Below are 22,647 nucleotides of genomic sequence, written 5' to 3'. Positions count from 1 at the left end.
ACTTAATATAGCTATGTTCCATGTGATATTTGGGACATACTTTTCTAAAAGGTTGTATCTTTTGGATATAATTGTTTATCTGAAATTCAAATTTAACTAGACATTGTATATTTTATACGGCAACCATACACCTGGGGCAATCAAGACGTTCCATGAAGTTACCAGGAGACAATGCACATTAGCCTACACTTTTCCAAGCCCACATCACACAAGGCCCTTTCCAGAGTATTCCAGAGGTCAGGCAGGGCCATCCCTTGGTTCACAAGTCCCACTCCTACCACGCCTATGGCAGCCAAACTGAAAGGCAAACACAGTGCTGGAGACTCCACAATACCCTGGGCCTATAGCAGCGAATTCCCAAGATGCCCCGCGTGAACACAATAGGTACCCGTTCCAATGCTCGAGCAAAGAGACCAGGGCAAAACCTTCCACTACGGGACAATAAGGGCCAGTTCCCACAATTCCTTGTGGCAGTTCTTCCCAGGATGCCTTAGGCCTATAGCGACCACCTTCCCAGACTCCCCGTGTGGAAGCGCTCCAAGCCTCCAGGACGGTCAGCGGCAGGTGTGGGATAAAAGGAACCGGTCTCGACAAGGATCTGGGACACTCTTTCCCAGGATGCACCAGGCCTACGACTAGCGGACCGACTCCCACAGCGCTTCAAGGCGGAGCGCTCGGTTCTCCCAGGATGCCCCAGGGCGGCATAGACGCGTAGGGGGAGAAAAAGAAGCCCTCAGGTCACCACGGCCCCAGACCGCCGGCTCCCCGGTGACGGGAGTCGTCGCTCCCATCATGCAGCGGGGCCGTAGCGCCCGCTTCCCGGCATGCCCCGCGCACCCCTGCCCGGGACACTCACCGGCGCCGGCGGCCCCCGCTTCGGCTCTGCAGCGGCGGCTGCACACCCAGCCTCTGCGCCTGCGTCGCAAGTAGGGTAGGAGAGCGCGCAGGGGGCGTGAAGAGCCTAGGGCGCTTGCGCGGTGAGACGGCTAGTCCTGTAGCTCTGTGGGAAGAGGGGCTGTGCGCGTCGGGCCGTCGACGAGACCCGCGCGGGGGGCGCCGTGCTTTGCCCCTCGCTGCCTGGGTTTACTTGGTACAGTCCGCAGCCCGAAGGAACAAGAAGCTGAAGGGTTCGCGCGTGCGTGTGCGGGGCAGGAACGCGCCTTAGAAAACAGGGATGCGCTGGGGGCGGAGGGCGCTAGTTGGGACTGGATCCTGGGCCCGAGGCCTGCGTATTTGCATAATCCTAGCGCGGGACAATGAAAGGCCTCCCGCACTGGAAGGAGTGATTTGCATATTTCCCGGAGGGGCCTTACTCCTGAGCGCAGTGATTAGCATATGGCGGGGGCAACCTGAGCAAAGCGCATGCGCGCAGGGACTGCAGACTAACGCGAAGTGGGTAACCTTGTCTTCGTTGGGGATCAGTTTGCATCCTGAGAGAGGGCACGAGGGCCAGGACCCCTCCCAACCAGGATAAAGGTTTATTGATCTGCTAGGTGTCAGGCCCCATGCTGGCGGATTCTATGGTTTCTGCAGCGAACCATACTCCTGTACTCACGGCACCCCAGTCGAAGGAGATACACACCTAATTAGACAACTACTACCCAGAAGGTCAGACCTGGAGTGAGGAACACAGGGGGCTGTGGGAGCCTAAGAGGCGCCTGCCCCGGCCTATGGTTCTAGGAAGGCTTCCAGGAGGTGGTGATCCTTAAGCCAAGTACGAATAGGAACCAACTAGAATGGGAATGGGTCTGGCAGAGTGAACAGCAAGCGCCAAGGCCCAGAGGCCAAAAATAAAAAATAGAAGCGCATGTTTTGATTGAGGAAGCAAGAGCAGCTTAGTATGCCTAGAACCGAACTGGAGACGGGAAATGGTCCTATAGACGATGTTAGAGTTCAACTATGACTACATTCCAGTCTTCCTGTAAGTGACTTTGTCACATTCTGGCTTAAAACTCCCCAAAGGGATCCCATTAGGAAAAAAAATCCAAAAATCTTTATCATGGCCTCAGGGCTATACACTTGGTCTGGCTGTGCTTATCTTTCTGACCCCACCTACTTCCTCCTCCCTCCACTTCTGTCCAGCTCCACCTTATCCCAAACTCTCTTTGCCATCTCGGGCCTTTGCTCTTGCCGTTTCCTCCGCCTAAAAATGCTTTTCCGTCTGACCTTTGAATACCTACTCTTGTGCTCACCATTCGCATCTTGGTACAGACGTCAATCTGAGAGGCTTTTCCTGATCTCTCCATAATAGCACTTCCACATTTGACTGGAGTTATGGATAAATCGGGATTGGGCATGAGTTGGTGGTGGTTGTAACTGGCATGAATAGTACATGGTGCTGGGCGCGGTCGCTCAGGCCCGTAATCTCAGCACTTTGGGAGGCCGAGGCGGGTGTATCACCTGAGGTCAGGAGCTTGAGACCAGCCTGGGCAACATGGTGAAACTCTGCCTCTATTAAAAGTACAAAAATTAGCCAGGGGTTATGGGGGGTGCCTGTAATCCCTGCTACTTGGGAGGCTGAGGCACGATCACTTGAACCCTGGAGGTAGAGGTTGCATTGAGTCGAGATTGAGCTACTGCACTCCAGCCTGGGCCACCCAGCGAGACAATGTCTCAAAAAAAAAAAAAAAAAAAAAAAAAGAGGCCGGGCACGGTGGCTCACGCCTGTAATCCCAGCACTTTGGGAGGCCCAGGTGGGCGGATCACGTCAGGAGATCGAGACCATCCTGACCGTCCTAGACCATTTCTACTAAAAATACAAAAAAAAAAATTAGCCGGGCATGGTGGCAGGCGCCTGTAGTCCCAGCTACTCGGGAGGCTGAGGCAGGAGAATGGCGTGAACACAGGAGGCGGAGCTTGCAGTGAGCCGAGATCGCGCCACTGCACTCCAGCCTGGGCGACAGAGCGAGACTTGGTCTCAAAAAAAAAAAAAAAGAGTACCTGGGATGTTATTGTCCTGTCTACTCCTGTGGGTTTGAAGTTTTCCATTATGACAATGGCACACATCGCCATACTCTGCATTTATATTAATAGTTCTTTTTTTTTTTTTTTTTTTTTTTTTTTTGAGTCGGAGTCTTGCTCTGTCACCCAGGCTGGAGTGTAGTGGCGCAGTCTCGGCTCACTGCAAACTCCGCCTCCCGGGTTCACGCCATTCTCCTGCCTCAGCCTCTCCGAGTAGCTGGGACTACAGGCGCCCGCCACCATGCCCGGCTAATTTTTTGTATTTTTAGTAGAGACGGGGTTTCACTGTGGTCTCGATCTCCTGACCTCGTGATCCACCCGCCTCGGCCTCCCAAAGTGCTGGGATTACAAGCGTGAGCCACCGCGCCCGGCCATATTAATAGTTCTTATCACAATCTGAACTTTCTTTGCTTCCTTGTTTTGAGTGTTTTTCTCATGAAAGCTTCATGAGGGTAAGAATGGAGTCGCCCTTTTTCACTGTGAGTTCTCAGTGCTTAGAGCAGGATCAGATTTCAGATTAGTGTAGCGCTGTCTTTAACACCTAACATTTGCCGGTTTTATTCACCATGGACTCTAGAACTTTGAGCAACACCTGGCACATCGTAAGAGGTTATTTTTTAAAGTTAGAATAATACATCTAAAATGTACATGAATGAATGAGAGGCCTGGGATGCCAGACTAAAAAGCTTTGACTTGGTCTAGAGGTGATGGGGAGCTAGGCAAAGGTTTTGAGAGTTTAACTTTAATTCAAAGTTCCCTTGGAGACTAATGTCTGGGGTAGGGGGAAGCCAGGGTAAGGGTCCGGGCCATGGAATGGGGTAGCTCAGTCGCTATCAAAAAGACAAGACTGTGACTATTTGGCTGAAGAAGTGGCCAAACCCAGGTTTCTGGGGAGGTCGAGGTACCCTCAGTGAAGTCAGGACCTTCTCCTGGCTTATACTGTCCACCAGCAACCATCACACTCTTCCCTCCCCTCCCCCTTAGTTCCCTCCCAATGGTACAGCACTTGACAGCAGGACAGACACACAGCCACCCCAAACACTTGTTCTCTCCTCAGTTTAATGGTGGTTAGTGAGATTGCCAAACCCCCTCCCCATTCCCCTCCCCGCCCCGTACAAAATGTTTGTGTGGTTTTTTTTGTTTTTTGTTTTTTAACAAGAAAAAGGGGGCAAAAGCCAGGAATGGGGAGAGGGGGGTGCAATCTGATATTTTCATACAGACTTTTGATTTTTTAATATATTATATATAAAACCATAAAGACCATGAATCCTCCCCAAACTCCTTTCCCCCTCCCCGAGGGGCCTGGAGGAGAGATGGGGAAGGCCCCCCCAGGAGTGGGTAGACAGAGAGACAAATATGGATGGGACAGACTTTGGGGGAGAAGGTAGAGAGAAGGGGAGCCCAGGAACCTGGGGAAGGGGGATTGGAGAAAAGGGTTGGGGCTGTCTCCCTCACTGCCCCCATCAAAGTTATGACACAAAGACACAGAATCCCTATTTCCACGCCCTCCCCCCACCCATCCCCCCACCGTGCAAACATGGCTTTGCAAAGAAGTGCCCAGAGCTCTGTGGAACTCTTACAATGGCTGGCATGGGGTCTAGGACCCCCAAAGAAATCTGTGTTCCCCTTCCCTGCCCACCCCACCCTTCCGAGAAACTGACCCCCTCCCCACAAGACCTGGTTTTGTAGCCTAGGGGTCCTGGCCTTCCCCCGGTTATCTTCCCCCAACCCAATCCCTACTGCCCTCACTGGACTTGGGGGGTATGGACCTTTGGCCCCTGCCCCCTGGGGGACCCAGACCTCTGGGTCCTCACTTCTGGCCCTTGCAGAGATCCAGGCATCCAACACCCCCATCCCTGCCCAAGCGTCTGAGGTGTTAGTGGTGGGGGGAGAAGCCCACCATCCCAGACTCTGGTAAATGTCTTTGCTGGTTCCTTGCAGCTGGCAGTGGGGGGTACCCCAGCCCGGGCCCAGGCCTAGGCCTGGGGTGGGGATAGGGTCAGATGAAGAATTCCTCTTTCCTCTTGTGTCCGTCGCTGCCGTTGAGGAAGGCTTCTCTTGCTTCTCCCTGTTCATCCAAGCCACTGGCTTCGTGGGTCAGATAGGAACCTGAGGGGGTGACGGGCCCCCGGGGCAGGGGGGACATATTTGTGGACCCAGGAGTTGGACAGAAATATAGGGGAAGAGGGAGACAGACAAGACAGATGCCAGGCAAAGGAAGAGGGAGAAACAGAACACAGGGAGAGGCAGAGAAAGAGGTAAACAGTGGCAGAGAAAGAGGTAAAAGCAGAATTAGGAAGACTCCAAAAGCTCACCGAAAGTGCCACCCTTATCCTTTCTCTTGGAGGTATTTCCTTGCCCTACTCCCAGCGAATTCAGCAATTAGGAAAATAAATTGTTTTATTCAAATCCATGCTCTTTTTTCCTAATTTTTTTGTATTTTTAGTAGAAAAGGGGCTTCGCCATGGTGCCCAGGCTGGTCTCGAACTCCTAGCTTCTCAAGTGCTTTACCCGCCTTGGCCTCCCAAAGTGCTGGGATTACAGGCGTGAGCTACCACGCCCACCCGCAAATCTATGCTTTTAATTCAGCTTCTAAATTCTATCCCTTTTCGAGTATTGTGCCGAAAGCCCCGCCCCCTTTGTCATCTCGGCCCCAGGTGCAGCGGGATTTGGAATCCAGAGTCTAGGCTCCGCCCTCTCGTTACCCTGGCTCTAGGACCCGCCTCTTTCCGAGCCCTACAAGCAACCAACCATAGAGACCAGGTCCCACTCACCCTTCTGCCGTACCGAGCACCAGACCATGCCCACTAGCACACATATGATCAGAAACACCAGCAGCGCCAGGATGCCGCCCACAATGGCATAGGGAACCGATGTCTGAGCCTCTACCACCGCACCAGGGTCTGCCAGAGGGACAGGGCACAGGACCAGGTCATCAGAGGACGGTCCCAGTCTGACCCCATTGCAGACAAGCTTTTAAGCCATTCTGCACACGTCTAACCGCGCCCTTTTATGTGCCACACCCCTCAAAAATTACTGCCACCTTGTAGCCTCTTCTCTTTCCAGATGCTTGTTGGTTTGTACACTGCCCGACCCCTCCCCTGAGTCATGTTACATTTTCCTTTTCTTTTTCTTGTTTTCTTTTGCAGAGACGGGAGTCTCGCTATGTGGCCCAGGCTGGTCTTAAACTCCTGGGCTCAAGCGATCCTCCGGCCTAGGCCTCCCAAAGTACTGGGATTAGAGGCGTGAGCGACCGCACTCAGTCATCCCTTTTCTTTTGACTCAAGTTTCTTCCTCCGCTAAGAAACAGAGTCCAAGAAACAGGTCCAAGTCCCTTCCCACCTTGTCTAAAACGCTCCAAGTATTTAAAGTGCTGGGCCCAACTACTTCCAAAATTTCTGCCCCACCGTCATAGAGCTAAACACAGAACGGCTGTGTGCTAGAGCCCATTCCAAACACTTTACATATTTAGCTCATATAATCTTCACAACAGCCTTGTTATATAGGTGCTATTATTTCCACTTTACTGATGGGTAAACTGAGGCGCAGACAGGTTCGGTTATCTGCAACAGAATGCAGCCAACCCGAATTTGAGCCCCGCGGGCCAGTCTGGTCCCAAAAGAACAAGAACTCTGTTGGCTGCCGAACCCCTGAGTTACGTGGCCTCTTTGCTCAAGCCCCGCCCCCGCCACCTGGTGCCCCGCCCCCGCCCTGAGCCCTGCCCGCAGTAGGCCACAGTCTGCTCTCACCGTAGACCACGAGTACGTAGAGCGCCCTCGCATGGCCGTGCTTATTGGACGCCTCACAAGTGTAGGTGCCGTTATCCGCGGATACCAGGCCCGGCAGCGTGAGGGTCTCTCCCACGGCCTCCGCCCTCTCCGGCAAAGACTCATTCCCGCGGTTCCAGCGGATCTGGTTTGGCCTGGGTGGGGATAAAGTACAGCGAGTTAGGAACCCAGGTGCCAGCACCCAATTCTGACTTGTCAAGAATCTAGACATGCAACTCTTATCCTGCAGGGACCTCCAAATAAGAGGCTTCCTGCTATCTCTTTCTGGAAAACCAACAGTCCTGGGCCTACTTCCACCCATCACCAAGGTCTCAGGAATTCTAGCCCAGGCTGAACATGGTGACTTATGCCTGCAATCCCAGCACTTTAGGAGGCTGAGACGGGAGGATTGCTTAAGGCCAGCAGTTCCAGACCAGGCTGAGCAACACAGGGAGACCCCATCACTACAATTAAAAAATAATAATAATTATAGCCCTCCCACGCCATTCCATCCTCAGCAACCAGCAGTCCGAGGCTGCACAGCTTCAGTATTGGGGATTCTGAGCCTCCAGATTCCTCCTCCCTCAGGACCCAGGAATCCAGGTCCTAGCTCCCTGTTTGTCCAGGTCCTCAGCTCTCTCCTCCTTAGGACCCAGGAGTCCAAGGCCCTGGTCCCTGTTCTTCCAGGTCCCCAGCTTTCTCCTCCTGAGGACGCAGGAGGCCCCCAGAGCTCACCTGGGGTTCCCCGTGACAGCACACGTCAACACCAGCGTGTCTCCCTCCCTCACCACAGCTTGGGAGGCATGAATCCGGGCCGTGGGGGAGTCTGTTAGGCAAAAGTAAGAAGAGAGAGTAGTTTCCAAGCCATCACGCGGGACAAGGGGGACTCTCCCGGGTGCGGGTGGCTGGCGTTGGGATCCCTTGGGTCCCGGCCCGCCGGTCACTTACACTGCACATCCAGCACGTACTGCGTCTGCTTGCTGTGTCCGGAGGGCAGCGCCTGGTTCTGCGCCTCGCAGATGATGATACCACCGTCATCCTTACGGTCCACACGAAACCGCACTGTGCTTGCCACGCTCCAGACCTTGCCATTTTCCTGGCTGCTGCTCACTCCTGCCACACCCCAGTCAGACACTGTCAGGCCACAATTCCGGCTCCATCCACCCACCCGAGCCAACGCCAAAGCAGGCTATTTGCCAAGCTCCACCCCTTACCCACAGGCCTCGTCTCTTGTCCTCCAAGCTACGCCCCTCCCCTAACCAAGCCCACGTGCCTCCTCCCAAAGCTCTTCCCTCTTTCACGCTCATGCTTTCTCGTCTATCAATCCATTTAATTGCTATATATATAAAAACATAAATTTATATATATACTTAGAGATGGGGTCTCACAATGTTGGCCAGGTTGAACTCCTGACCTCAAGCAATCCTCCCATCTCAGCCTCCCAAAGTGCTAGGACTACAGGCGTGAGCCACCGCGCTCGACATCAGCCACTACATATTGAATGTCCAGTGTCTGTGAAAACCTGTGGCTTCTCTCCACATATGAACAACCTCTCCTAAGTCCCACCTCCTCCCCACCCCTTGTCAGCACTCGGCCCAGGGTACCTTTCAGCTCCTTGCGGTCCCGGTACCAGCGCAGGGTGGCAGCCGGACGGGACCGCGGAACGAGGCAGCTGAGCTCCACCTCGCCGCCCTCTACCGCCTGCTCCCGGACCTCCACCACAGGATTCTCTGGGGCCACTGCCGCAGGGAGAAGGGAAGTAAGGGCTTAAAGAAGGCACGAAAGTGGGCTCAAAGTGATCAAGCTGCCGGTTCCCAGCGACCATAGGGAACCAGGGTCCCAGGTGGCAGGGGCCAAAGGGGAGAGGTCAGGAGCCAGATGCCCATCCAGGATGTTAAAAATAGCCATGGTCTGAAAGTCTCAGGAGAAGAGAGAAGCAGAGAAGAAAGGAGGAGAGGATGCGTCCGACAAGGGGGAGGGCGTTACCTAGTACCGTGAGCGTGGCAATCTGGTGGTGGGTGTCTTCTGTGTAGAGCTGGCAGAAATAGCCCCCCTCGTCCTCCAGGCGGGCATCTGAGAGCCGGATCCGCACCCGGCGTGGGGAGAACTCCTCAAGCTGGAAACGCTCATCCTTCAAGGCTAGAGAGAGTGAGGGGGAAGGTGTGAATTTCGGGAGTCCTGGCCTCACAAGTCCCACCCATCCGACAGGAGCTTAGAGTCCAGCCCTCTGCCTCTTTTCTCCAGCCATACCTATGACTCTGAGGTGCCCAGCTATTTACTCCCCTGAGGACGCAGCATTATTCAGGTCCTCCTGCCTGCAGGACCAGCAGTCCAGGACCCCAGCCCTTTCTTCTCCGAGACCCAGGAGACCAAACTCTCGGGTGTGTCCTCTTTCAGGACATGGGAGTCTGGGCCCCAGCCCTCTCTTCCTTTAAGACTCAGGAGTCTGGTCCCCAGCACTCACCACGGGTGCCATTGAAGAAGAGGGTCTGCCGGGCTGGGTTCTGGATGACAACTATGGACCCATCATACTGGTGCAGACGGCAGGTGATCTCAGCCACCCCACCCTCAGCCACTGTCACGTTCTCTGTCTGTACTTCCTGTCCTGCCCCTGGATGATTAGACAAAGAGACAGGATAGAAGACTTACTGAGAGCTGCAATTCAATTTTTTCTTTCTCCCTCTTCCCCATACAAACCTCCAATCCCTCTCTTTCCCCTCATTCATTCCATTGCACTGAACATTTCCTGAAAGCTGGGGTCCAGGACAGGGAGGAAATCTGCTCCCTACTCTAAAAGAGCTGCAGTCAAGATTTAGTAGAATATGCTCTAATGAGGGCAGCACAGGGCACGCTAGGAGCCCAGAGCAAGGGGAGACTATTATAGAACTGCCTAGAGAGATGGGTAGCCAGAGAGGGTTCCGCAAGAAAGCTCCATTGGATCTGGATCTTAAAGAGTAAGCAGGAGGCTAGGCGCGGTGGCTCATGCCTGTAATCCCAGCACTTTGAGAGGCCGAGGCGGGCGGATCACAAGGTCAAGAGATAGAGACCATCCTGGCCAACATGGTGAAACCCTGTCTCCACTAAAAATACAAAAATAAATAAATAAATAAATAAGCTGGGTGTGGTGGTCCCAGCTACTCCGGAGGCTGAGGCAGGGGAATAGCTTGAACTCGGGAGGCGGAAGTTGCAGTGAGCCGAGATTGAGCCACTGCACTCCAGCCTGGGCGACAGAGCGAGACTCTGTCTCAAAAAAAAAAAAAAAAAAAAAAAAGTAAGCAGGACTTCACAAAGTGTAGGAGACTGCTGTGTGTTCACCAAGCCTCATCTTTCACACCTGGGCACATGTTGTAGCCTGTTTGCAAAGATAGCCATAATATTCTCCTGTTACTGGACATGCCCTTTGCAAGTTGATTTGGCCATTCCTCCCATTGAGAAAGCACTTTGTCCCCTACTAGTCTGGGTAAGCCTTGCGAGTTGCTTTGACCAACAGAATTTGCTAGAAGTGATATTGAGCCTAGGCCTGAAGAGGTCTTGTAGCTTTTACTCCTGCCCTAAGACTGTTGCATAAAGATACCCAGACTAGTGTCTTTGCAGATGAACGATCATGGTGAAAGAGAAGCCCAGCCAGCAGCCAGCACCAACCGCCAGCTGTGTGAGTGAGGCCATTCTGGATCATCCAGCCCCAGCTGCCCCACCAGATGATGGCAGCCACACAAGTGACCCCAGTTGAGACCAATAAAAGATCTGCCCATCTGATACAGCCCAAACTGCTGAACCCCAGAATCACGAACAAATAAGGTGGTGGTTGTTTTAAGCTCCTAAGTTGTGGGTGATCTGTTCTACTACTAAAGTTAACTGATACAATACATAGTTAGGCTATACTTCCCAGCATCCTTTATAGTTAGGTGGGGCCATGTGACCAATTCTGGCCAATGGGATGTAGGTGGAAGAGAAACACCTCTTGCGGCCTGATCCATCTCCCTCATAATCCTTCACACTGGCTGAACAGAGAGGACTCCAAGAAGCCTAGAGGAGGACAGGATCACAAGCCAGAAGGAACTTGGGTCTCTAACTGACTGTCCCCCATGACCTGCCTGTATAGGACTGTGATATGAGCAAGAAATATACCTTTTTGTTAAGCCATTGAGATTTCAGGGGTGTCTGTTACAGCATTTAACCTATGCTGATTAATCCATCAGAAAAACAAGGTGGGGAATCTAGCACCATCAGAGAAAAGAATTTAGGAAAGCTGAAAGCCAAGACTAATCATCAGCATCAATATCATCATCTGTTGTCTTCGAAATAACAATAACCCCCATAGCTACCAATTATTAGGTACTTGCAGTGTTAGTCCCTGTGCTAAGGGCATTACCCATATAACTTACCTTTAATCTTCACAATCCCTGTATAAGGTAGGCATGATTATTATTATTATTATGATTTCGAGACAGAGTCTTGCTCTGTTGCCCAGGCTGGAGTGCAGTGGTGCAATCTCAGTTCATTGCAACCTCCACCTCCCAAGTTCAAGCGATTCTTCAGCCTCAGCCTCCCAAGTAGCTGGAATTACAGGCATGCACCACTATGCCAGGCTAATTTTTATTTTTGGTAGAGACAGAGTTTAGCCATATTGGCCTGGCTGGTCTCGAACTCCTGGCCTCAAGTGATCTGCCTTCCTCAGCCTCCCAAAGTCCTGGGATTACAGGTGCGAGCCACCGTGCCCGGCCAATTATTATTATTTTTAATTTGAGACAAGGTCAGGCTGGAGTGCCATGGCACGATCTCAGCTCACTGCAATGTCTGCCTCCCAGGCTCAAGTGATCCCACCTCAGCCTCCCCAGTAGCTGGAACTACAGGTGCACACCATCACACCTGGCTAATTTTTGTATTTTTTTAGAGACAGAGTTTCGCCGTGTTGCCCAGGCTGGTCTTGAACTCGCGAGCTCAAGTGAACTGCCTGCTTCAGCCTCCCAAAGTGCTGGAATTACAAGCATGAGCCACCGTGCCTGGCCTGCACTATTATTATCCCCATTTCCCCCATTCCCATTTTTCTTTCTTTCTTTTTTTTTTTTTTTTTTTTTTTTTTGAGACATTGTCTTGCTCTGTCGCCCAGGCTAGAGTGCAGTGGTACAATCTCGGCTCACTGCAACCTCCACCTCCCGGGTTCAAGCAATTCTCCTGCCTCAGCCTCCCAAGTAGCTGGGATTATAGGCACCTGCCACTGCACTTGGCTAATTTTTGTATTTTTAGTAAAGACGGGGTTTCACCATCTTGGCCAGGCTGATCTGGAACTCCTGACCTTGTGATCCATCTGCCTCGGCCTCCCAAAGTGCTGGGATTACAGGCTTGAGCTACAGCGTCCTGCTCCCATTCCCATTTTATAGGTGAGAAAATTGGCCCACAGAGATGAAATGACTTGCCCAAGTTCACAGCCAAGAGTGGCGGCGCCAAAATCTGCGTCCAAATCTCTGATTCTGTATCCTGAATCTGTATATACACTCCTGGCTGTCTGGATTAAGTGTCCATCATTGGCAGGGGGTTGTGAGATCCGCTTGTGATGGGCCTCGAATGCCAACCTAGGAGATTGGCTTTCATCCTAAGGGCCAGTGAAGGTTTTGAAGTAGGAAAATGTCATGATTATATCTGGCTATTTGTCTTTAAGTGCTGGATAACTATCCATGTCTTTTACATTCAGGTGCTGGGTTGCATTCATTCAGGAGTATTTCCTGAGCATCACGTAGGTTTTCAGGGGCTGAGTAGTCAGAGATGAGTTAGATGGGGTCCCTGCCCTTTAAGATTTATGGGAAGGTAGAAACCAATCACTGTAATCAAAAGTGTTATGTGGCCGGGCACAGTGGCTCACATCTGTAATCCCAGCACTTTGGGAGGCCGAGGTGGGCGGATCACAAGGTCAGGAGTTCGAGACCAGCCTGACCAACATGGTGAAACCCCGTCTCTACTAAAAATACAAAAATTAGCCGGGTGTGGTGGTGGGCGCCTGTAATTCCAGCTACTCAGGAGGCTGAGGCATGAGAATCGCTTGAACCTGGGAGGTGGAGGTTGCAGTGAGCTGAGATTGCGCCACTGCACTCCAGCCTGGGTGAAAGAGCAAGAATCCATTTCAAAAAAGAAAAAAAAAAGAAAAAAAGTGTTATGTTTTCTGTAAGAGGGTAGGTAACCTAATTTGGAAGTTGAGGGGTATAAAAGATTATTTCTGGGGGGTGGAGACAGAGACTTCTGGCTTCCTATTCTGACATCCATTTTCCCCTTTCTCCTCAGTAAAAGAAAAGAACACTGGTTGTATTTTATGGTTGCACTATGTCCAGCAGAAAAAGGCATTCCTCAGTCTCCTTGCAGCAAGGTAAAGCCATCTGATAAAATTTTGTCCAGTTGGATATAAGCCAAAATGTTGTGTGACAATTTTGAGAGGACTTCCTGAAACAGGTGGACAAACCCTTTTTCTACTGAGTCACCTTTGTGCCACCTGGAACTAGCAGTGTGATGCATGGAATTTAGGCAGCCATATTGAACCATGAGGACAAGAGCAGTGGGGATGGCGGAACCAAGAGCTGGAAGGTGCCTGAGTCTCTGGTGAAGATGTGGAGCTGCTGTAACAGCCCTGGACTCCTACTTCTGGACTTCCTTTATGTTTGAGTGTAACACTTTGAGTATTTTAATTTTTTTAATTTATTTTAGAGATGAGGTCTCACTATGTTGCCTAGGCTGGACTCAAACTCTTATGCTCAAGCAGTCCTCCTGCCTCAGCTTCATGAGTAGCTGAAACTATAGCACTTTGGGTATTTGAGCCACTGAGGTATATCTAGCACCTCCTGGAATATCAAGCTTAACATGTCCAATCCTTGCCCCAGATATTTTCCTCCCCCAATTTTCTCAATCTCAATAAATGTCACCACCATCCACCTGGTTGCTCAGGTCAAAAACCTAGAAATCATTCAAGTTCTCTCCCTTTCCCTCATCCCCAATATCCATTCCATCAGCAATATCTGTCCATTCTATCTCCAGGACATATCCCAGATCTCATCACCTTTGTCTGCGTCTCCTACCCTCACTCTCATCCAGCATCATCCCTCACCTGGACTCTGCAAGAGCCTACTTGTGGGTCTGTCTGCGTCCCTGTCTGCCTCCTCCAGGGCCATTCTCCATCCAGTGGCCGGATGGATTTTTCAAAGAGGTAAATCAGATCAGTTCACTTCTCTGCTTAAAACCCTCCGAGGGCTGCCTATAACACGTAGAGTAACATAGAGACCCCTTCCCAGGGACTTCAAGGTGCTACATGGCCTGGCCCCTCGCTGACCTCACTTCACTCTGGGCTTGCTAGCCTTGCTGTCCCTCACACATGCTGAGCTCGTTCCCACCACAGGGCCTTTTCCCTTTTCTTCCTTCTCCCTGGAATGTTCTTCTCCCCACCTCCCAACCTCTATCTTCCCAGGGCTGACTCCTGTTCCCATTTGGGTCTCAAATCATGTCAGTACCTTCTCAGAGAGGCCTTCCCTCACTGCTCATCCCTTCACCTTTAGAACACTTTCTTTTCTTTTAAGAGACAAAGTCAGCCTGATGCAGTGGCTCATGCCTGTAATCCCAGCACTTTGAGAGGCCAAGGTGGGCAGATCACCTGAGGTCAGGAGTTCAAGACCAGCCTGGCCAACATGGCAAAACCCCGTCTCTACTAAAAAATACAAAAATTAGCCAGGCAGTGGTAGCCCTGGCTACTCAGGAGGCTGAGGCAGAATTGCTTGAACCCGGGTGGCAGAGGTTGCAGTGAGCCGAGATCAAGCCACTGCACTCCAACCTGGGTGACAGAGCGAGACTCTGTCTCAAAAAAAAAAAAAAAAAAAAAAAAAAAGACAAGGTATTGCTCTGTCGCCCAGGCTAGAGTGCAGTGGTGCAATCACGGCTCACTGCAGCCTCGAACTCCTGGGCTCAAGCCATCCTCCCACCTCAGCTTCCCGAGTAGCTGGGATTATAGGCTCCTCCCACCACACCTGGCTAATTTTTGTGCTTTTTGTGGAGAGAGAGATTCTCCATGTTGCCCAGGCTGGTCTCCAACTCCTGGGCTCAAGGGATCCTCCTGCCTCGGCTTCCCAAAGTGCTGGGATTACAGGTGTGAGCCACTGCGCCTGGTCCAGGACACTTGCTATTTCCTCACCATTGCTTTATTTCTTCTACGAAGATTTCACTGGAATCATCAGATTAATTTGCTTATTTGTTTACTGTCTGTCACTCATGACTGGAATGTATACTCTAGGAAGGCAGGGATATAATCCAATGGGTTTACTGCTGCACCCCTAGTACCCAGAAGAGTGCTTGGCACCTGATAAGTGTCTGGGGAATTTGCTACATGAATTACATGTGTCAGATGGGATATCTGTCTTTCTTCTCTCTTTTTTTCTTTTTCTTTCCCTCTTTCTTTCTTTCTCTCTCTCTTTCTTTCTTTTTTCTTTGTTTGAGATAAGGTCTCACTCTGTCACCCAGACTAGAGTGCAGTGGTGCAATCATGGCTCACTGCAACCTTGAACACGTGGGCTCAAGCGATCCTCCCACCTCAGGCTACCAAATAGCTAAGACTACAGAAGTGCCTAGCCATGCCCAGCTAATTAAAAAAAAAAAAAAAATTTTTTTTTTTTTTTTTTTAAAGATGGGGGTCTCAATATCTTGCCCAGGTTGGTCTTAAACTCCTAGGCTCAAGCAATCCTCCTGCCTTGGCCTCCCAAAGTGCTGGGATTATAGGCATGAGCCACTGCAGCTGGCCCAGACAGAATCTCATTTCAGCCTGACAACTTTGTGACATCATTATTTTCATCTTAAACACCTAGGTTGATCCCAGCTCAACCACTTGCCATCTGTGTGATCTGTGGGCAAGTGACCTTACCTTTCTGAGCCTCAGTTGCCCCATCTATAAAATGGGAATGATGCCAGTGCCTGCCTCGAAAGGATGAGCCCCGTGCCTGAAGCTCAGGGAGCCCTCTCTGCAAGGCTGTTTTAGTGCAACCTCCGGAAACATGCCCATGCATGTGAAAACTGGCATGCACATTCTGGTGCTTTTAAAAACATCTCGAATTCTATCCGTAGATCCTGGACCTCAAGGCTGGTTCAGTGCTAGCCCCCCATTTTACAGATGTGGAGAATGAGGCTTAGCGGGTCCCAGGCAAGTCAGTGGCAAAACTCACCATCTCCTGGGAGCCATCAGGTTCCTCTGGATCTGCCCCCACCAAATTTATCCCCTGCTCTCTGCTTGAGGGTGCACATGGGGTGAGGGTGGGGGGCTTTTGTTTTACTCCCTCCCCCTCCTGAGGAGTCAGTAACCAACAGTATCTGTGCCTGGAATATTAATGTCTCCGCAGCTTTTGTTTTGGGGGTTGCGGTGGTGGGGGCGGGACTTTCTGGTCAGAGAGGGGCTGAGCTTTGGGGACTGAGGCACTGGCCCTTTAAACTGTGTTGACAGCCAGGAGTCGTCATGGGGATGGTGCTTGGAAAAAGGGACAGGGGAGGGTTTGGGAAAGAGTGGCGGAGCAGGTAATGCGTAAGACCCAGGAATCCAGCCCCCAACTACCTCCTCTCCCAGGACCCAGGAGTCTAGGCTCCCAGCCCCTCCTCCATCAGGTTCCAGGAGTCTGGAACCCCGGCTTCTTTCCCCCTTAGACCCAAGAATTCAGCCCCCAACCACCTCCTCTCTCAGGTTCCCGAAATCCAGACCCCTAGCCCCCTTCTCGATCAGGACCCAGGAGTCTGGGCTGTCAGCAGCCCCTTCCTTCAAACCTAGGAGTCAGAGCCCCCAGCCCTCTCCTAGCTTAGACACAGGAGTCTGGGCCTCCAGCCCCCTCCTCCTTCAGGACCCAGGAGCCAGGGGTCCAGAGTACACAGCTGGTGGATGTTTCCACGGAGACTACGCAGGGTGGGGGGAGCGCTTCCTGGGTCCTGAGTCAGCGAATACCCAAGGGAGTCTCAAGGTCATAGTTCCGGGAAGGTCACCACCACCCCCTCTATATCCGCTCCCCGGGGCGCTCCTGGCATCCTGCCTCCTTCCCCCTTCTTCCCCTAGGGAGGTGGTACATCCCTGCGTCCTGACCGAACCCCCCCTCAGCCCCCCATCAATGGCGGAGTCCGAACATCCTCGCACAAAGCGTCAATTCTTCCCCAGCTCAGCCTTGTGAAGGCGCCTGTATTCGCAGGACCTAGGCATCAGGGTCTCAGCCCCTCCTCCCTCAGAAACCTGGAGTGGAATCCCCCGCCTCCAGCCCCTTCCTCTCTCAGGACCCAGGAGTTTGTATCCTCATCCCTTCCTCCCTCAAGACCTAGGAGTGTGGACTCCCAGCCCCCTTTTCCTTCCGGACACAGGAGTTCCAGCCCTCGGCCCTCTCCTCTCTTAAACCCGAGTCTAAGACCCCAGCTCCCTCCTCCCTTAAACTCAGGAGTCTAAGACCCCAGCCCCCTCCTCCCTCAGACTTCAGGAGTCTAAGACCCCAGCCCCCTCCTCCCTGAGACCCAGGAGTCTAAGACCCCAGCTCCCTCCTCCCTTAAACTCAGAAGTCTAAGACCCCAGCCCCCTCCTCCCTCGGACTCAGGAGTCTAAGACCCCAGCCCCCTCCTCCCTGAGAAACAGGAGTCTAAGACCCCAGCCCCCTCCTCCCTCAGACCCAGGAGTCTAAGACCCCAGCCCCCTCCTCCCTCAGACCCAGGAGTCTAAGACCCCAGCCACCCCCCCTCAGACCCAGGAGTCTAAGACCCCAGCCCCTTGTCCCTCAGACCCAGGAGCCTAAGACCTCAGCCCCCTCCTCCTTGAGACCCAGGAGTCTAAGACCCTAGCTCCCTCCTCCTTCAGACCCATTAGTCCAGGCCCCCAGACCCTCCTCCATCAGATCCAGCCCCTCCTCTCCTGAAAACTTTTGACTCTAACTCCCCAGTCCTCAACGCCTAGAACCACGGTCCTGCCTTTCCTCAACCCTCTGTCCCCTCCCATCTGGGGACCTAGGCATCAGGTGGGGGCGTAGGGGTGAGTCAGCAGCCTCACACACAAAGTCCCTGCTGTGGCCCCCACATTCCTGGGATATTCGGGACTCCCTGGATTCCAGGCCTCAGGCCCAGCCAGGGAGTGAGGAGTCCCGCAGAGGTCCTCCCTGGGTGTGGGGTACGGGAGGAATTCCTGCTCCAGGAAGGGTGCAGGCCTGCACTGAGCTCCCTCTGTCTGAACCTCCACCCCCAGTGCCCTCTATTCACCCCCCCTTCCCAGAAGAGCCCAGGCTCGGCGCCTGCCCCTTGCCCCACTGGGTGCCCACGGAGGAGCACTGTGTGCCTGCTCCCTATGGGCCTGGGGTCTGCACAGGCGGAAACCAGTGGGTGCTTCCGTTCTGGTGCCACAGGCCATTGGATGCTGGCGGGTCTGACTGTCTCCAGGCCGCCCCCCACCCCTCCCAGAGAGAGAAAGCTGCCTTTGTGTTCTCCAAGATGGGGACAGGCCAGGCTCGCACGACATTAACCCAGCCTTAGGCCCCAGCCCTGCTGTGTCTAAGGTCTTGGAATCCATTGCAGAACCTGACCCCCACCCCCAGGCTCTGGGGACCCAGGCGCCTGGCTCATGGGTGGGTGGGGGGGGGGGTCAGTGATAGAAACCTCCAAAACCTGTTCCTTAGGGTGACTCACAATGGAGGGAGGGTCCCCCTGTTCTCAGAGTGGCTGGTCAGAATTTTAGCAGGAAAAAGTGAGTCACTCTGGGAAGGAAACATTATTTGGGGACCAACAACTGCCCCCTCCACAAGACCCCTCAACTCCTAACAGCCTCTCTATTCTTTCTTTGTTTTGGATATCTGTTTCCTCTGCTCCTTTCTGTTCTACCCAGTTTCTGGCTGTGGGTCCCCGTTTCTGCCTGGGTGCATCCCTGGGCAGGCAACCCATCCCTCCTTCTCACTTCCTCCCCTCTGCCCACCCTGGATCCTTCTTCTTTGGGCATAAATCTCATCATCTTCTTCTGCTATGCTCAGAAGATGAATGAACCAGGAGAGAGAGAACATGTTTTTAAAATGGCGCAAATGCACCTCATCTCCCCCGATTCCTGCTGGCTGGGCAAGGTGAGAGAGGAAGGAGTGACTAAGAGAGAAATGTGGGAAAAACAGATACCCCCTAAAATGTGGTAGCCAAGGCCACTCAGAAATATCCAATGGAAAGGAGAGCAGGAAGGCCCCTCCAAGACCACATGCTACAGCCTCCTACCCCATGCTTTACAGAAGGGGAGAATAAGGCCCAGAGAGGGACAAGGACTGATGCAAAATTATACTAAAGGGTCCTGGGTAAGGCTTGGACCCAAGTTCCTTAGCTCCCAGCTGGGAGCTCTTCCCATGACACCAAGCTCAGTTTCTACTTGTAAAAGCCACATACTATTTACTTTAGAGAAAGTTTACAGCGAGGATTAGGGTGCCAGGAAGCAGTGACTTGGAAAGCAAACAAGGGACAGGGCTATAGACCTAACTCCCAGAAGCACCAGAGAAAGGCTTTCGCACGGGGCGGGTGGTCACCTGAAGCTATATTCTGATCCTGAGAATTCAAAGTCTGATGATTCTAAGCTGTCAAGATTCTAAATGTCATAGATGTCAAGATCCAGGAACTCCAAGACATCAAGATTTCACGATTTTTAAGACATCAAGATGCTAGCATGCTAACACCATCACGGTTCTAGAACTTTAAAGGTGTCAAGATTCTAAAGCCTTCTGGATTCTAGAATCCTGTAGATGTCAGCATTCTAAAGTACCCTCAGGTTCTTTATTTACTGGATTCATTAGTTCCAGGATTCTATAAGCCTGGTGTTTAGCCTAAAAAATAAAGATAAATTAAAATTGATGGAAATGTCACTGAGGTACCAAAGTTCTCATATGGGAAATTGTGGAGTGTCTGTTGCAAAGAAAGGAAGTAATGATGCAAGTTCTAAAGCAGTCACAGAAGACTAGAGAAGAAAGAAAGAAAGACAGTGAGAGGACAGCTTTGCCCCTCACCCTGGCTGAGGTGAGGATAGCTCTGCCTCAAACCCTGGAGTGGGGAACATGTAACCACACTCAACTTGCCAGAAACCCCTTCACGGTCTGAGCTAGCGTTCCCTTTCAGGTCACTGAGTTCAACATCCTCACTTTACAGAAAGAGAAACAGAAGCCTGGAGAGAGGGAGGTGTTTACCACTGGCCGCGATGGCAAATGGCAAGAGCCAAGATTTAAGCCCAGGCCGCCAGCCCCATGCCACCTGGTTACAGCTCCTCTCACCAATCTCTGCAGAACACCCAGCCCTCCTGCTTCTGCCTAGCCACCTTCTAATCCTCTGTTCCTTCCAAAAGTGGCCTTATCCACCAGGGAGGGGTGACCCGTGGCAGGTTCGAGACTTACACAGTGTGAGAGTGTGTGTGGGGGTGACATTTCCTGACCTTGTCCCCAGTCTCAGGGTCACCCAACCTTGGGGGTCTCCAGCTTCTCACAGTGTGTGATGAGGGTATGTGGATGGCTCCCTGGATGTCCTGGACAGGGGCTTCTCTGTGAGTCAAGCCTGGATGTGTGAATGGGTGAGGAGGGTTTGGAGAGGCATTCGCTGAATCCACGTGTATGCCTACACGCCAAGGTCCCCCATTCTCACTTCCCCGCACACATGCACACAGATGTTCCCCCCCAGGGCTCCTTAGAATGCCCTGCCTGACAGAATTCCTCTCCAGGGGCACAGAGGGATAGAGAGAGGGAGGAAGAAAGGATGGGAATGGGAGATCCCGGGATGGAGGCTGTAAGGGTAGAGGGAGGAGGCACAGCAGAAAGACAGGGATGGAGATAGTGGGACAGAGAAGGGGGAAAGAGACAGGTAACAGAATGGGTTAGAGAAACGAGTGACAGAAAGACGGGACAGAGACAAGGGGATGGGGCAGATAGGGGACAGAGAAAAAGGGACAGAAAAACAAGGGTGACAGCGAGACAGAGACAGGGACCAAGAATAGGGGCAGAGAGGGAGGGCAGAAATCCGGGGGAAAGAGAATAGAGAGGATGATGGAGGGGACAGAGTGACCCAGGAAAAGGGGACAGAGACCAGGGGACAGAGGTAGGGGACAAAGACAGAATAGATGAGGAACACGGAGGCAAGGAGAGGGGGAGACAGACAGAAGGAGGGACAGGACTTCGAGACTGAGGGACAGAGGACAAGGGTAGGGGGACGAGGAACCAGACGGGGGGATTGAGAGACGGGCGGACAGAGGGACGCAGAGACTGGACAGAAGGACAGCGGGACCGGCCTGGGGAAGGCGGACTTGTGTGTGGGGGGGTCTCGGGCCCTTTGTCCCCGCCGGGATCCAGCCTGCGCGGGTGGGGGGGCTGCGGCACGGCGGCCGGGGCCCGCGCCCCCTCCCCCGCTCGTCGCTCCCGGCTCCCGGCCCGCGCTGCGCTTTGTCCCGGGGAGGGGGCCCGGCCTGGCCCCGCGCGCATTGTTCGGCCTCTGCGGCCCCGAGGCTGCCGGGCTGTCACCACGGCGCGCCCCCCGCCCCAGCCCGGCCGGCCGACCGACCCCGGCTCCCGACCCTACCTGGCCCCGCCGCGGCCGCCCACAGCAGCAGCAGCGGCCACTGGAAGCGCCGGGCCCGGCCCATGGTGCCGCCGCCGCCGCCGCCGCTCGCTCCCGGCCCGGCACCTGCACCGCCCGCGCCGCCCGCCCCGCCCCCCGCGCCCCGCCCCCTGCCCGCCCGGGGGCGGGGCGCCGAGGCCGGGGCGGGGCCGGGGCCGGGGAGGGGAGGGGGAGACGGAGGAGAGGCCCGGAGACAATGGGGGGGATGGCACGGTGGGGGAACGGTGCTGGGTGCGAGCGCCGGAGAGGAGAGGGGGTGAGGAGGGCGGGAAGGGGTGCGCGGGAGGGCGACGGCGTCGTGGGAGCAGGTGGGGGATCTGGGTGGGAGCGGGAAACGTGGGGTGTTGGGTGAGGGTCCTGCGTGCGGGCCCAGGTGCTGCGCGCGAGGGTGCGGAGTTGCTGGCCTGCAGGGTGCGTGCGCTGCGCGGAGGGGAGGGTGGCAGGATGTTGCTGGAGGCTGTGCGAGGGTGGGGGCGTGGGCGTCGTGGGGTGCGGTGTGTACGAAGGGAGAGTGTGTCCAGCGTGACGGGGGAGCGTAAGGGAGGGAGTGCGACGTGCGAAAGGTGAGTGTGAGAGGCGTGCTGCGGGCAGGTGGGTGTCTGGAGTCTAGCGAGAGGCTGTGAGCTGAGCCACCGGGACAGGGGAGTCTGCAGCTGGAGGTCCGGAGGGTCCGGAGGTCGAGGCAGGTCAAGGATCTCCCAGGGCAGGGCGAGGCTGTGGCTCAGGAGTGGGGTGGGGTCAGTTCCTTTCCTCCCTCTCTCCTGTCCTGACCTGAAAACCCCGTGTTTCCGCGTCGTTCTTCGGGAGGGGCCCCCTGAAAGTGAACTAACTGGAAGGAAGCCTGAATCCTGCGTCCCAGGAGGGAGAGGCTCCTGTGAACACCTTCCAGGCCCTGGCGTCCCCTCTCCTCCCTGCTGTCTTCCTGCCCCAGCCTCTCTCCCTCTCTCTGCATGTATTTGCCTCTGCCCTTCCTCTCTCCCCATCTTTGAGGCTGACTCACCCCTCCAGACTTAGGTCCCTTCTCCCTCCTGGGAGTGGGTTTCCCTGAGCCCACTTCTGTGACACCCTGTAGACCTGATGCGGGATCATTACCTGTGGGACCCAGAAAGAGTGAGAAACCATGGAAAGAAGGCCTCGACCTCTCTCATGCCCATTTGTCAGGTAAACTGAGGTCCAGAAGTGCCAATTATGAACATTTTTCTTTCCCCTCCCCACTCAGACAGAGTCTTGCTCTATTGCCCAGGCTGGAGTGCAGTGGCACAATCTTGACTCACTGCAACCTCTGCCTCCCAGGTTCCAGCGATTTGCCTGCCTCAGCCTCCCGAGTAGC

The 22,647-nt window shown here is 53.7% G+C and overlaps 1 protein-coding gene and 1 long non-coding RNA gene across 4 annotated transcripts; one reads left to right on the top strand and one right to left on the bottom strand.

Annotated features, from left to right (window-relative positions):
* The first annotated feature begins 801 nt into the window (after positions 1 to 801).
* On the top strand, positions 802 to 16,086 carry LOC129466162 (uncharacterized). 2 transcript variants are annotated; one of them, XR_008652085.2, is made up of 3 exons: positions 802 to 931; positions 10,323 to 10,526; positions 13,005 to 16,086. It is a non-coding gene; the product is annotated as an uncharacterized lncRNA (long non-coding RNA). The 2 variants fall into 2 exon arrangements; XR_008652086.2 differs by having other exon boundaries at positions 891 to 977.
* On the bottom strand, positions 4,004 to 21,410 carry CADM4 (cell adhesion molecule 4). Of its 2 annotated transcripts, XM_055249325.2 has the most exons (9): positions 21,279 to 21,409; positions 9,193 to 9,339; positions 8,715 to 8,867; positions 8,333 to 8,467; positions 7,677 to 7,841; positions 7,464 to 7,554; positions 6,711 to 6,883; positions 5,736 to 5,864; positions 4,004 to 5,070 (listed from the first exon to the last, which is right to left on the bottom strand). In XM_055249325.2, the coding sequence occupies exons 1-9, from the start codon at positions 21,340 to 21,342 to the stop codon at positions 4,961 to 4,963; spliced, it is 1,167 nt and encodes a 388-aa protein (XP_055105300.1). In that variant the 5' UTR covers positions 21,343 to 21,409; the 3' UTR covers positions 4,004 to 4,960. The 2 variants fall into 2 exon arrangements, with proteins under 2 accessions (XP_055105300.1, XP_055105301.1); XM_055249326.2 differs by lacking the exon at positions 5,736 to 5,864 and having other exon boundaries at positions 4,662 to 5,070; positions 21,279 to 21,410.
* Between the last annotated feature and the right edge of the window lie 1,237 nt (positions 21,411 to 22,647).

This window comes from Symphalangus syndactylus, chromosome 17 (assembly GCF_028878055.3).
Source record: "Symphalangus syndactylus isolate Jambi chromosome 17, NHGRI_mSymSyn1-v2.1_pri, whole genome shotgun sequence".
Taxonomy (NCBI): Eukaryota; Metazoa; Chordata; class Mammalia; order Primates; family Hylobatidae; genus Symphalangus; species Symphalangus syndactylus.
Note: the sequence above shows the minus strand (reverse complement) of the source record. Positions and strands in the feature narration are given on the sequence as shown.

What these genes read in the sequence shown, in the direction of transcription:
- CADM4 (XM_055249325.2), bottom strand. Translation starts at nt 21,342, where the DNA reads ATGGGCCGGGCCCGGCGCTTCCAGTGGCCGCTGCTGCTGCTGTGGGCG. An exon ending in GGCGGCCGCGGCGGGGCCAG is followed by an intron (nt 9,340 to 21,278) that starts GTAGGGTCGGGA and finishes CTAATCATCCAG; the next exon opens with GGGCAGGACAGGAAGTACAG. An exon ending in CTACGTACTCGTGGTCTACG is followed by an intron (nt 5,865 to 6,710) that starts GTGAGAGCAGAC and finishes TCCCTCTGGCAG; the next exon opens with ACCCTGGTGCGGTGGTAGAG.